At 41.3% G+C, this 14,361-nt stretch overlaps 1 protein-coding gene across 1 annotated transcript in view; it reads left to right on the plus strand.

Moving 5' to 3' along the window:
• Nucleotides 1–6,770: 6,770 nt before the first annotated feature.
• SLC25A10 (solute carrier family 25 member 10) overlaps nucleotides 6,771–14,361 on the plus strand; it is a 518,101-nt gene continuing 510,510 nt past the window's right edge. Inside the window, exon 1 of the mRNA XM_044068197.1 lies at nucleotides 6,771–7,031. Coding sequence (XP_043924132.1) covers nucleotides 6,933–7,031 — 99 coding nt within the window. The 5' untranslated portion in view covers nucleotides 6,771–6,932. The remainder of the gene's footprint in view (nucleotides 7,032–14,361) is intronic.

Below are 14,361 nucleotides of genomic sequence, written 5' to 3' on the forward strand. Positions count from 1 at the left end.
TAGTTTTTTTTTTTATCATGTGTACCATGAAGTTATAATAATATTAGGAAGCCGCGGTGGCATTGTCACCTCACAGCAAGAGGTTCTCCCATTCGATTCTCAGCTGGAGTGCCATCTGTGTGGAGTCTGCATGCCCTCCCTGAGGACGACTGGTGTTCAAAAGACATGCGTGTATGGGCGTGCCTTCGTTGAAGGTTGGGTGTCGGGCTGGCACCTAGGCACCATAAAAATCTACTGCCAGTCATTAGCGGACCGGAGTCCCACTGTGGCGACCCCTAACTGGGAAAAGCCGAAAGAACAACCATGAAGTCATAATATTATTTGTTGTAGGCATGTCATGAAAACATCAGTGCTTGTGGCAGCAGCAGAGCTGGGTGTTGGAGGCATGTCATGGAACCGTCAGTGCCTGTGGCAGCATCAGAGCTGGGTGTTGTAGGCATGTCATGGAACCATCAGTGCCTGTGGCAGCATCAGAGCTGGGTGTTTTAGGCATGTCATGGAACCGTCAGTGCTTGTGGCAGTAGCAGAGCTGGGTGTTGTAGGCATATCATGGAACTGTCAGTGCCTGTGGCAGTAGCAGAGCTGAGTGTTGTAGGTATGTCATGGATCCGTCCGTGCCTATGGCAGTAGCAGAGCTGGGTGTTGTAGGCATGTCATGGAACCATCAGTGCCTGTGGCAGCAGCAAAGATGGGTGTTGTAGGCATGTCATGGAACCATTAGTGCCTGTGGCAGCAGCAGAGCTGGCTGTTGTAGGCATGTCATGGAACTGTCAGTGCCTGTGGCAGCAGCAGAGCTTGGTGTTGTAGGCATGTCATGGAACTGTCAGTGCCTGTGGCAGTAGCAGAGCAGAGTGTTGTAGGTATGTCATGGATCCGTCCGTGCCTATGGCAGTAGCAGAGCTGGGTGTTGTAGGCATGTCATGGAACCGTCAGTGCCTGTGGCAGCAGTAGAGCTGGGTGTTGTAGGCATGTTATGGAACCATCAGTGCCTGTGGCAGCAGCAGAGCTGGGTGTTGTAGGCATGTCATGGAACTATCAGTGCCTGTGGCAGCAGCAGAGCTTGGTGTTGTAGGCATGTCATGGAACTGTCAGTGCCTGTGGCAGCAGCAGAGCTGGGTGTTGTAGGCATGTCATGCAACCATCAGTGCCTGTGACAGCAGCAGAGCTGGGTGAAGGACACATTGCTATCAGGTAAGGCACTCCACAGACCAGTGTAGATTATGTATTGTCATGTACACTGCCTTATTACATGCTCTTCTGGCAACACTTGACTCTTAACACATCACAGAAATCATTTTGTTTTCAGTCATGATACAGTGAACGTTCTGATGAAAGGAGGTGCACAACCTGATCTGCCTGGAGAATCAGCTGTGGGTCTTCAAAGTCTAAACAGCTTTCTTCCAGCTGAACATGTGAGTAATGAACCAGTAGCTTTGATTCCATCTGGAAGTCCTACTGAGTGTGAGGAGGCCTGCTCTACATCCAGTGTCACCTATGGTGGCAATGGTGATGTGATCAAGGTGGACACCAAGATGGAATTTGATAAAAGGACATGCAGTACCCTCCAGCAAGATTGTCTTCAATCAAGTGCCATGACAGAGGTGAACCACATTATTATTACAGCAGGACATGTGCAACTCTCCATTCTGCCACCTCCAATGCAGATTTTAACACCACAAATGCCATCAGAAAAGATTATGACATTGACTTGTACAAATGTGGTAATCTTACAGATAAGGACAAAAACCTATTTTGAATGTATAGTGGATGCCTCCTGAAGGCTTTGAGTTCCGTAAGTAGTTCATGGGGTATTCTGGAAACAGGCAAAACAGAAGATTCAGTCCACAGCTTCTGTACAAATTCAAGTTTGCATGCTATTCACAGAGCTTCGATGGGGTGTTCTGCGGCTTTACTTTATGTTCATAGAAGTGACAAAAATGTAGAAATCCATGAAGACTTCATTGAATTTGTTGAAGCATATGACACTACAGGAAAGGCCTTAGCTGACCTCTTCTATACAGACTCACAGCATGGGTTGTGGACAAGGAGTGTTGGGAGGACAAGGCTATGACTGAGGAAACAACATGTCTGGCCACTTTAATGGTGTGCAGGCAAGAATTCGAGCCCTATTTCCAAAGTTGTGTACACTGCCTGCAAAACACACAACCTCAACACTGCCATAATTCATTCATGTGCAATGTGTGTTTTGGAAAACACTGTTGACACCTGTAGGAAAGTAATTTCAATGTTAAATTCATCCACTAAATGTCCCAATGCATATTTAACCCACATTGAAGAATTCACACAGTTGCCACGTGAGTATGTAAATAAATTAGAGTTTTAAAAACTTTCCTGATTTTGAACCTTTATTCTGCTGTTATTTTTAGGCTTTGCCCAGAATTCTTGAGCAAAGGAGTTCAGAGATATAGTATCTGGTGTTCTGCACATATTTATAAAGCTCCCTAAAACAGAAAACCATCTCTGAAGATCAGAAGTATCAGCTCTTCTTAAAATCCAAGGTAAGCACTGAGAATGGCCACTCTGGGCTGCTGATCTTTATCGCTTATTTCGCTCATGTTCATTCACTGATTTATTTATTTGTTTAACATTTGTTCATTGGGAGTGTCCAAGTCTGCCAGGGGCCCATTTTCAGAGGAGGCATGGGGAGAAATCTCCACATACAATACATCAAAAACAAGAATTCACTAGATACATTTAGTTACAATATAGTTACAAAAATCACAAGACCATCAGAGTACAGAATTATACATAGTTATAAAAGTATGATAATAAAACACATATGTTGAAATAATATACAAGATTATTTAAACAGTGCCAGTGTGAAACACAAACACCAATGCAAATGAGTTGTCTAACAGTTATTGTAGAGTGGTACAGAATAGCGTGAGAGGTATGGGTAAGGGGTACTTAAGTAGGGAATTGCAGAGTAAATGTGCTAGGTTTTAAGGAGCCCAGTGTATGGGTGAACACATTGAGTGTGTTGTTATAGAATCATACTTGGACAATAATTAGAGATAAGAGGTAGGGGAAATAGTTTTTCCCAGGAGAACTACAAGAGCAGAGTCATTTGTTTCTGAAGTGATCAATGAGAAGAATTTTGGAATTTTTAGAGTTGTTTGAGCTAATAATATGTTGAGGGATTGTGTTCCAGATTTTTGATATCTTATGTGAGTATAGTGACTCACCTGAAGAATTATTTGCCTTAGTGACTTGCAGTAGCAATTTTTCAGAGGATCTCAGAGCTCTGTTGCTACTATGTGGTTGTACTAGGTTTCGGAGGGCTAGGCAGTTTCTGGATTGAGATATAACTGAGTGGGCAACAGTTAGTTGGTTTGTATACAGTAAGTGGGGTAGTTCAATCCAGTTTAGCTCACGTATGGCAGTGCACTGATGTGTCCTATTGGGGAGATTAAGAACAAACCTAGCCATTTTGTTATAACAGGCCTCCAGTTTAGTTAAGTCAGACTTTCTGAGATTTGTAAGTATGGGTGAGGCATACAAGAGAGTGGAGAGAAAGTGTGTTTTAGCTATGGCTTGCCTGGTGGTATTGGTGATGAATGGTTTGGCTCTGTAGAGGCAACCGAGTTTAATGTGGACCTTTTTTATGGTTACAGCCAAGTGTGTATCAAATATTAGTGAGTTATCAATTGTGACCCCTAGATGTTTTGTGTGCTCAACAGATACTATTTTGGTATTATTAGAGGAGTAAATGGCAAATGGTGGTTGACTTCCTTGGTTTGAGCTTTTTGTAAAGATTATAAGCTTTGTTTTATTTGGGTTAAGTATTAATTGATAGCTTGAGAGATATTTCTCGACAACTAAAAATGTACTTTGTGTTGCTTCAAGGAGCCTGGGGAGGGTAGGGGCAGAACATATGAGGGAGGAATTGTCTGCATATTGGATAATTGTGGCATTATTTGTAGCACAGCACAGTTTGTTAGTGAATATAGAGGAAAGTAATGATCCGAGGATCATTGATAGGAAGTAGGGGGAGAGGGTTAGACCACTTGACCGCTTGTTGGTGATCAGTAAGGTAGCTATACAGCCAAGTTAGGGCAGGTTGGGATAGATTTGGAGAGGCTAGTTCAAGTAGTAGCTTTTGATGTGATACAGTGTCAAATGCTTTTGACATGTCAAGGAAAATAGTTGAGACAAATTACTGTTTCTAAGTTGGTTGATGGTATCAGTGAAGCTGATTAATGCTGTTGTAGTGCTGTGTTTAGGTTGAAAGCCATGTTGTGTCTTAGAGAGGAGGTTACTGTTTAGGAAATACTCTAGGAGTTGTTTGTTTATGCATTTCTCAAGGATTTTGGCTGGCGGGAAGTATTGCAATTGGTCTATAATTGGAGAGGACAGTAAAGGGTCTGCCTTTGTGTAGTGGGATTATATATGAGGTTTTCCATAGTTTGGGGACATATTGTTCAAGGGTGGAATGATTAATTAGAATGGTGATGGATGCTGCAATTCTGAATTCATTCATTCATTCATTAATTCATTGGGGAGCTGGTCAGCAGCAAGGGATGTAGGTTTTAACGTAGTTAGAAGTTGTCTGACCGTGTTCGTATTTACTGGCTTGAATGTAAAAGAGTTAAGGTTTATTGGGGATCCTGGAGGAATTGTTAGTGGGGTGAAGTTATCACTTTTCAATAGTGTTAGTATAGAGTTTATAAAGTGGGTGTTAACTTGTGTGGCTATAGAATCAGAGGTGTTTTTGCTGGTGAGAGCTGGAGTGTTACTTTGTCCTGGGTTGAGGAGCTGTTTTATTGTACTCCAGAATTTCTGGGGATTGTTTGGATGTTTTTGTTGGAGTGTTGAATAGTTAAGTTTGTTTGTCATTTCTGATTTGCTTTTTGGCCTGATTTCTAAGTTTATGATAGGTAATCTGAGATACCATAGCTTTAGTAGCTTGGTATTGGTACAATGTTTTGTCCCTTTGTTTGAGGAGTTGCCTTGTTTCCTTTGACAGCCATGGGAGCCCTTTAGATTTGGTAAGTATCTTTCTTAGGGGAGCCAGAGAATTTAAGATATTGACCAAAGTCTGATTAAAGAATTCTACAGCTGAGTCTAAGGGGAGTTGTTTAACTGGAGACCAGTTATATTTTTCCAGAAGGGAGTTAAAGAGGTCTGGACAGAAATTTATTTTTTGTCTAATGTGTTTGTAGTTGGTATTTTTTTGGGTTACTGGCTCTTTGCTATATTAGGTATGTGGGCCAATGATCACTTAGACTGTCTGATAGATAGTCAGAGTTCAGAGATTCGGTTTATTTGTTAGAGTAACAGGTTTTGCATTATTATATATTTTTCCTGAAGAATATGAAGTCTAAAACTCAAATGTCTGTTATTATTTAGCTTTACTGAGCAACTTCAGTCCTCAATGATTTGCAAGGAAACCGCAAATTGTATGAGGAACAGACCAAAAATAAGGCAAAAATCTGGACATTTTGCGAAAATCTAGACAGTTGAGAGGTAAACTTGATACCCCCCAACACACCCAAACTTCCAGGGTCTGCTGATTACTAAAGCTGGCTATGCTAGTGTATAGTCATTTTCATTTGTCGCTTGCTCTCATTTCTCTTTTTCTCGCTGTGCTGGACTTTTTTTTACGGAAATATAACATTTTGCAAGACAAACCATACCCACAACTACTGCAAAAGACTGGACTTTAGTTTGTTGTCATGCTAAAGGCTCTGTGTTATAGAATTTGAACTATTTCTGAAAGGTTACCTCATTTTTAAATGCCCAGAGTGGGACATGTTTTGTAGAAATGTGACATTTTGCAGTACAAACATACGGCCAGCTCAAAGCACAGAACAGAACTTCACTTTTTTTGTCAAAAATGAAAGCCTATTCGTGTAGTGTTTAAGTTGCTTATGTTGTTTCTTATAGCGTTTAGGTGCTTCAAATACAAAATAATTGATTTATGCAACTATTAAAGAAAACTTAGGAAATGTTTTTTTGTCCTAAAATATCAGGACATTTGACATTTTTTAGCAGGACACAACTGCCCAAGAGGCACTGTCCCTCGCAAAGTGGGACAGGTGTAATCCTAATTTCTGTTGTTTCATATTATGTAAATGTATTCACGTACTTGTTTAATATAACTGTTAGACTAAACTTTGTACGTAGTTCTGTTGTCGGAAGTCAAGCCAATTGGTATTTTCAAGTTTTTTCGCAGGACACGACTGCCCAAATAGCATCTGCCCTGTATAAAGATGGACAGGTGATAACCGTGTTGTGCTGATTCATTTCACAGTTTGAGATGCATTGCTATAAATTTGGAAAAGACGTTGAAAACTATGATTATTTATGACAGTAAAATAATTTTATAGCATGCGTTTGGTTTGCATTTCCGTTATGTTGCTTATTAGTCTTACTGCAATTAAACATTAAGGGCGGTAACGGTGGCACAGTAGGCAGCATTGTTGCCACCACATTAAAAAGTTGTCCAGTTCTTGGCTAGGGGTGCCCCACCTGTTGTGCTCACGTTGGCTTTCTGCTAGCTCCAAAATGCATGGAACATGCGTCTTTGGGGACATCATCACACAACATTAGAGTACGAAATTAGGACTCACAATTGCTGAAATTTAGTTATCTCAGCCACTCAACTCAATTGGCAGAAGGCGTGGCGTGTCACGAGACCCGATGAGCTCGAATCTCCAATGGCCGGATTACAGCCATTAGGCGGGGCGTAGTGTTCCTGGTCTCGTCAGTTATTGGAGGGTGGATTCTGACAGCGGGGATAGTAATTGGTTACATTTGCTGTGCACGCGGCCGTGGAGGGTTGGCATGAGATCTGCTGAGGGTTAGTTCATTGCAGGTTATCCTTTAACTGGATTTGGGCTATAGTGCATGCTATAAAATCAAAGAGTCAGAGCAGGTGTCAGTGGTGAAGAGTGTCTCAGCGTTTCTGTATGACCACCATGGCAGAGAAGAGGGTGTCTCGTTGGTACTTTGGCGGCCTGGCATCATGCGGAGCCGCCTGCTGCACCCATCCGCTCGACCTGATTAAGGTAAGAGTATGCTAGGGCAGGGTCGGGGTCACTAGTGAGTTTTTCTACATTGTAATGTAGTTTGCACTAGTCTCATTCAACACGTTTTGCATGATGGCTGGAGTTCTCCTAGTTTTGAAAAGTAAATAGGAACATGAACCTTGTGGTTAGTTGTTTTAGGAAAACTGTGAAGTTTATATTTAGTTGTATTTCCCAAGCAAAGTTGGGGAGATAAAATAACTGACTGCAATATGTGTGTGTACATATATATGTATAAACAATGCCTTTAGGAGTTAGCGTCCGACGTGTTATTATTTGAAGGTGTATGTTGTTGTCCTAGAAATACGAGGCGCAGTGACAGTTTACAGTGGTGGGATTGTCATTATTATGTGGTACAGTTGTTGTCTGGGATGTTGCATAATCTATTCCACGGATCCAGATGTGTAATGGCATTAGGGTTGCCACCTTTTCAGAGGTCCAAAGTGGGACATTTTTTGTGGAAAGGTTTGATTTTGCAGGAGAAACCATACCCACAACCACCAAAAAGGTCCGAGCTTCACTTTTTGCCAAAAATAACGTATTCTCGTAGCAGTTGAGCTGCTTGTACTGTTTCATATTACATTTAGGTGTTTTAGATGCAAAATTTTTTTATGCAAATATTAAAGAAACTTTTTTTTAAATATTTTTCTTAAATCTCAAGACATTGTGATTTTTTTTCAGTTTTTGTAATGTTTCGTATGACACTGCTATCTAGATAGGGACTGTCTTGTGCAAAGAGGGATGGGTGGTAACCCTAAATTGGATTGGTGTTAATGGATCTGTTTTGTTGGTTTGGCTCAGATGACAAAATGGGTCAAGCAGCTAAAGACCATCATTACAAGCCTATGCCCTTCCACCCTCAAGGAGGCAACATGTGATAGACTGGGGGGAAAGTTTGATACATCTAATTGTCTAGGCTTACCTTGAAGGTGTCAAGTGATGCTACTCCGACATGTAATGGAAGTTTGTTCCAGAGGTGGAGAGTACTTTGGGTTGTAAATATATCATACCAACTTGTTTTATTTATCTGTTGATGGAGAGCTGGATATGTTAGAAAACATTTGTCCTGCAAAAGGAGGTCACAGAGGTTGAGTATAGATGCATACCTCAGGTGTACGCACCAGTTGTGAGAATAAAATCCACAGTGCTTCTGATTTTCTAGAAGTAAAGACAATTGCTGCTTGTTAAGCCACTGGCACTCTTGGCAGTTATGTTAATGTTTGACTTTGTAGGTGTTCAGAAAAAACATTACTTTTTATGTAAAGCGGGATGACATTTTGTTCTGGTGTGTGACATTCATGAAACTGTTTATTAGAGATGGATGTCATGACTTTTTTTTTTTTTTTTCCTCTGGAGAGCATTTGGGAATTGTCTTCAAGGAGTGGGATGTAATAATGCTGTTCCTTCCTGAACAGCATTAGAGCAACTGTTGTTATCTCTTGTGTTGTTTGTGGTTGGTACTTAAGAGACCCTGACGTGATTAATTGCATTGTTTGTTTCATTTGTTCTATGTGACAGTTTAACTGAGGGAAGACACGATGCCTTTCAAAGTCTTTTTGTAAAATGACATTGTCAACCCCAAGATGTAAAGACCAATGATGACACATCATTCAGATTAAAGAAGGGTAGATGTTAATGCTCTGAGATGTGGGATCCTGTGATTGGTTTCTTTCGCTAACTGATTTTTCTTCTTTTTGGTTGAATAAGCTAAACTTCAAGAAGGTCTGTCAGCATGTTTATTAGATATTTTAGAATGACTTGCTGGATTAGCTACAGCTAGTATATGCTGAGTCATTCAGATCTTTGAGGTACAAAATAAAACCAGTACTTATGAGTATGCAAAACCCAATTTGTGTTTGTGGTTTTTTTTTCCCTTTAAATCTCATCTGTTTTGGCTGTGGTGGATCTGTTATTCCCTTTACCTTAGCATGGTCTGAGTTTAATGCAAGGTTATTGCTTTAGCAGCTATCTGAGAGAAACCAGGGATTGGGGTCTCTCTTAACATAGAATGATTAGCTTCACTTTTATCCTTTGATTTTTGGCATGCTATTTCCCTGTTTCCTGTCTTGTGGCTTTCTGGGTGTCACTGCTTAGCTTCTTTGTGCTATTGTTGTGTTTTCATGGCCAACTGAGCTGCAGCAAAATGGTTGGAAGTCCAAATTGGGTACTGTTATCGAGAAAGGGCTGTGTCCTTGATGAGATCTTGACATATTTTTCACTACTGTTTACATTTAGCAGGAAGTTCGGTAAGGAAGTCTCAACCAAATGCTTACAGAACCCCCTCCCCAAACAAGAATCCATGCACATGGCTTATTTTGGGGCATTTGGTTAGCATGTTTTTCTACTTGCCTTTCACATCACGCATATTGAGAGGAAGAACTGCAAGCAAACCTAGTAAGGGAGGAAAACTTAACCAAATAAAGGCTGAACTTGGGATACATATAACAGTCATTGGTTTGTCTTTCTCTTCCTAGTGTGCTTGTCATTGGGTTCCAGTGATTCCTTTGGTTACAGTACCATGAATCCTTTTATTTATTGGTTCATCTGATGCTGTTTGTGATTGTGTAAACATTTTTTGGGACGTGTTCTGGAGTCTCGAATCTGATCTGTCCCGGCCTCTAACCAACCACAAATGTAGAGCAGTATTAATATCTGACCTTACAAAATCTTCAGTCTCTCTCTGATCTTCCTCTAAACTATGTATTATTTTTTTCTTTTTCTTATTTGATTAAAATTAGGCATCTTATTAATTGTATCAGGATCACTTATGTAACACAAATCTTTGCTTTCTTGAACATTTCTTGTGTATTAAAACAGTTTTGCTCCACTGCCCAAGTTCTGTTGTGTAACGAGAGTCGGTGTTTATTAAAATCCACTTTGAAGTTCTAGAGCCATGTTCCAAAAGAGTTGATCTCAGTGTACGTGACTTACTTCTCTGTAATGCATGAGTATAAAGAGGCTTACACCGGGGCTTTACTCTGTGGTGTAAGTGACTTGCACTGAGAACAGGTCTTTTGGAATCTGGCCCTTAATTATTAGCTTGAGTCATAACTTCAGTACTGATGTTTGATAGTTCCCCCTTTCACCATCTTCATGATTTTTCACCTCTAGTTTTCCCTAATCACTTTTTATTTATTCTGTATTTCTCAAACGCTTCTAATTATTCTTTATTGTTCTCCCCAGTAATAGTTTTATTGCTTTCATTTATTTTCTGCGCTATAATTCTGAGATTTTTATTATTTTAGCTGCCAAATATTTAATTGTTGGACTTCTTATAGCTTATGTATTGCGTTTATCCTGGCCCCTTAATCAATTTGCTCCAGTTTATGGGGTTGCCGCAGATATGTACCACTTTGCCTTTGATTCATGTGCTTTGTAGTGCTATGATATAATGTATGTGTAAATATATAAATCAGAATCAAATTTATTGGCCAAGTGTGCATGCATACAAGGAATCTGATTCCGGTTTCAGTGAGTATGAATTACATAAATGACATGCATACAATTATTAAGAACAAGACAGATGACATACGTGCAAATATTGAGAACAAGACAAAAAAATACACTTGTATGTACGCACATACATATAAAGTGCAATAGTGGTACTGTACATTTAGTATACCTTTTGCATGTTTTATTTTGTCATTTGTAAAAATGTTAAGTTTTGTGGACACATTATTCCCTGGACATCTGGAAATTGGCCTGGTCCACGTAGACCTCCTGCTTAAAACACTTAAATAAAATGCTTTGTTTTTTCCCTCTTCCTTCTGTAGCCATATGTCTTAATTATGTTTTCAGTGGCACAGGATCTCCCTGTCAAATACAGTTCAGTTGTGGTCTTCTAATGTTATATTTTTTCAAGGGGGCAACACATTTACAAAAACTTGAACTGGGGTCAGGCTTTCAGTGTGGCTTGGCTTTGGCTTTACTGTTCTTGTGTATATATAATTGATACAGTGTACTTAGCAAGATGGTTTTGGCTAAAGTAGCAATTGTGTTTTGCCAGAGCATTTAATGCTGTGCTGTAAAGTTGCATGTGCAGTGCAGTACAACAATTAACATGACATGTAGTGCAGCATTATACAACAGTTATGTCAACAGTGACCTAGACTTGTGCCATAGGTTCAAAGGTGTGTACTAGGCTAATAGCCCTGGAGCCTTTACAAGCCTAGCCCATTGAAGTGCCCTGGCATCGTGCCATCCGACGTTAGTTCCCAGTGCCTCTATCAAGTAGAGCCACTGGAGTGATCCCTTAGGTGAACTTTCTATTACCCATCCACTCATCAAGATTTGTCTTGAAGAGGAACTCTTCATTTTTCTACCCCAAAATAAATCTGCCTTTTTATGGAGTTCTTTGTGTAATCTAAAACCACCCACTGTGGTTCTATATCTTGTCTGTAATGTAAAGCATACTGACTTTTATTCTCGTTACTGTGGTTCCCACAGAGGGTGCCCTCTGACACAAGATCCCTTTTGTGTGTTTCTGGATACAGAGATTTTCTGTTTGGTTGTTTGTATAGATGTCCTTCTATATCACTGTTGCAGTATTCCTGAATAAAGTGATGTCCCTTCCCAGGCAGCCCGTTGCTTTGCTTGTCCAGTATGAAAAAGCTTGAAAAGGATCTTGTTTGCTCTGTACGTTGCATCTATGCTCCTTGTACAGAATGTAGGGCATAAAAGGGATGTATAGACGCAACTACCCAGAACTTCTTTTGTTGCTAGTTCAAACGCCGTTGTCAGTTGGTTTGAATATTTTTTGTTCTGACTTTTTCGAATGCCAAATAAGTGCACCATTGGGGTTATTTTATTTTTCAAAGTTTGCCTCTTGGTTTTTTATTTTTTTATCACTACCTAGAGTTCTTGACATCCAAGAGGGAGAAAATGTCAGTGTTTGAGGCAGATTCCCCATAAGGATCATCACAAACAGTGTCTTTTGTTTGTTTGTTTGGGGCCTTCTCAATATCTGTTGTAGTATCTCTAAGGCATTTGTGCCTAAGACACTCAGAAGCCATTTGTCTTCCCTGGCCATTTTTTCTTGAAAACCAGTGGCTTAGACAGTTAGCCCAGGATACCATGGTGGAATCCTTTAACCCCGAGGTACTCCCGCTTGATAAGAAGAAGGCCATGAAGTCTCAGCTGGATTCTTTAGCTGTCCAGCCTCCACTGGATGTCCCTCTAGAAGCTGGTAATAGCTCTGTAGGTCATTCGGTGTTTACGCTGGGTTCCTCTGCCATGACCCTGCCAGAGGCTGGCATGGATCCATCTTTTTGGATGTCCTCTGAGGCTTTGCAGGTATCTGCTCCAGATGTTGAGGGGGAATTGCGCTAGATTATCTCAGTGGGTCCCAGAGGGATTCCACAGATATAGGTCAGGGAGGAAGTTTCAGGGTTTCTTCTTGAATCTCGTCAAGGGTTGGAATTTCTGGTATTTGTTAGGGCTGATTTCCCTTCTAAGAAAAGACAACAACTGACGCATGTTTCTTCTTGGCCTATGAACCCCCAAAGAGAATGGCAAGAGTTTACTTAGGGCTTGTCCTCTGCCTTAATGGCCCTAAAGCCTCCTCAAAGGGTTTCAGTAAGTGGGATTCTTAAGTGTTGGATATTTAAAAGAAGATACGAGTTGCTTCAGGTGGATACTTTTAAACCATTGGCAGTTTCACCTGTGTTGGCTGCCTTGTTAGATACTTTCATTGCTGCTTCCAAGTCTCCTGATGCTCAGTTTCTTTCTGCTAATTCTGCTGTGGTGTCAGTTTCTTTTTGCCTTCTGAGAAGGATAGCAGTGCAGTGGAGAGGATTGGCAAGAATGTTTATACTGTGTCATTCTTTGGCCTTTAGAGCTATTCATTACCAGACCCTCATGAACAGGTATTCTCTGGCCTTGGTTGCTTAGGTTTGTCAGGTTATAGGTTCATAGGTTGGTACTAGGCTATCAGCCCTAGGGCCTATACAAGCCTAGTCATAACACTTCCCTGGATATTTCTTCCCACAATATTTACTTCCCTGGACCCCTGTCTAGCAGGGTGACTGGCATGATCCCCGGGGTGAATTTCCTTGGACCCCTGTCTAGCAGGGAGACTGGCATGATCCTATCTCCCATCCAATCATCAAGGTTCCTTTTGAAGAGGGCCAAGGAGGCGCTCTGCTTGAAGTGCATGGGGAGTCTTTGGGTCAAGACCTATCCCTCCAGCATGTTTTTGTTCATTGTGATGACAAGGTTTAGATCCCTGGAGCGTGTGGCTCTGAGGGATTGGGATTTTAAGTGGAGCATGTCCAACAGCTCAGGGTTTGACATGGCCTTGTATGTTAAGCAGAGATCGCCTCTGAGTAGACGATATGCCACAAAGTATAGCTGGAGTTTTTTTAGACTGTCAGCATATGGCATCTGCTTTAGGCCTGTGATTCTTTTAGTGAGGTATTTCTGCGGCCTTTCCAGCTGTTGCAGATGTCTTGTGAGTACATACCAAACGGGGTATTATACTCTATAATTGGTCTAATGAGGGATGAGTACAGTGGGACAATGACCTTCTCCTTTTTTCTGGATGAAAAGCCCTTCGTGATGAGGTGTGCCACACAGAAGGATTTCCTGACTGGTCTGGTAATGTGGTTATCGAAGGTGAGACCACTGTCCACCTGTGTCCCTAAGTCTGTCATCACACTTTTGATGTTTAGTGTACTGAGTCTGTCATCACACTTTTGATGAGTCTGTCATCACACTTTTGATGTTTAGTGTACTGCCACCTATGTGGTAATTCATGGGTAAATGTTTTTTTCCAAGGGGGGTAACTGTACATTTCTTGGCATTAAGCTTGAGCCCATGGCTCTGGCACCAGGCATCTGTTTCTGTAAGGCCCTTTTGTAGAATCCCCACATCATTTGGGGATTCAGTAATGGCTCCCAGTTTGCAGTCATCTGCGAACTTTGTTAGCCAGAGTCCCTGAGTGTTGGCCTGTACTTCAGAGAAGTAGATGCCAAACAAGAGTGGTCACAGGCCTGAACCCTGAGGTACTCCACTTGTCTGGAGCTGGATTTGGAGTCGGCTATTTTTATAGTCTGGGTTCTGTCAGTAAGCCAGTTGGCAACCCATCAAGTCAAGTGACGTAGGGATTTATGCCCAGCTTAGTAAGTTTATCTATGATTCCAGAGTGGGGGATGGTGTCGAAGGCCTTGGCGAGGTCCAAATAGGCTGTGTGGACCGCCTTACCCTCGTCCACAGCTCTGAAGACCGATTCAAAGAAGTCAGTCAGGTTCAGGAGACAAGAACCCAAACTGGGTGGGGTCCAGTGTTTGAAGGTTGCCAATGTAAGTTCCATGGT

Source organism: Protopterus annectens, chromosome 4.part0 (assembly GCF_019279795.1).
Source record: "Protopterus annectens isolate FY-2018-M chromosome 4.part0, PAN1.0, whole genome shotgun sequence".
Classification (NCBI taxonomy): Eukaryota; Metazoa; Chordata; order Ceratodontiformes; family Protopteridae; genus Protopterus; species Protopterus annectens.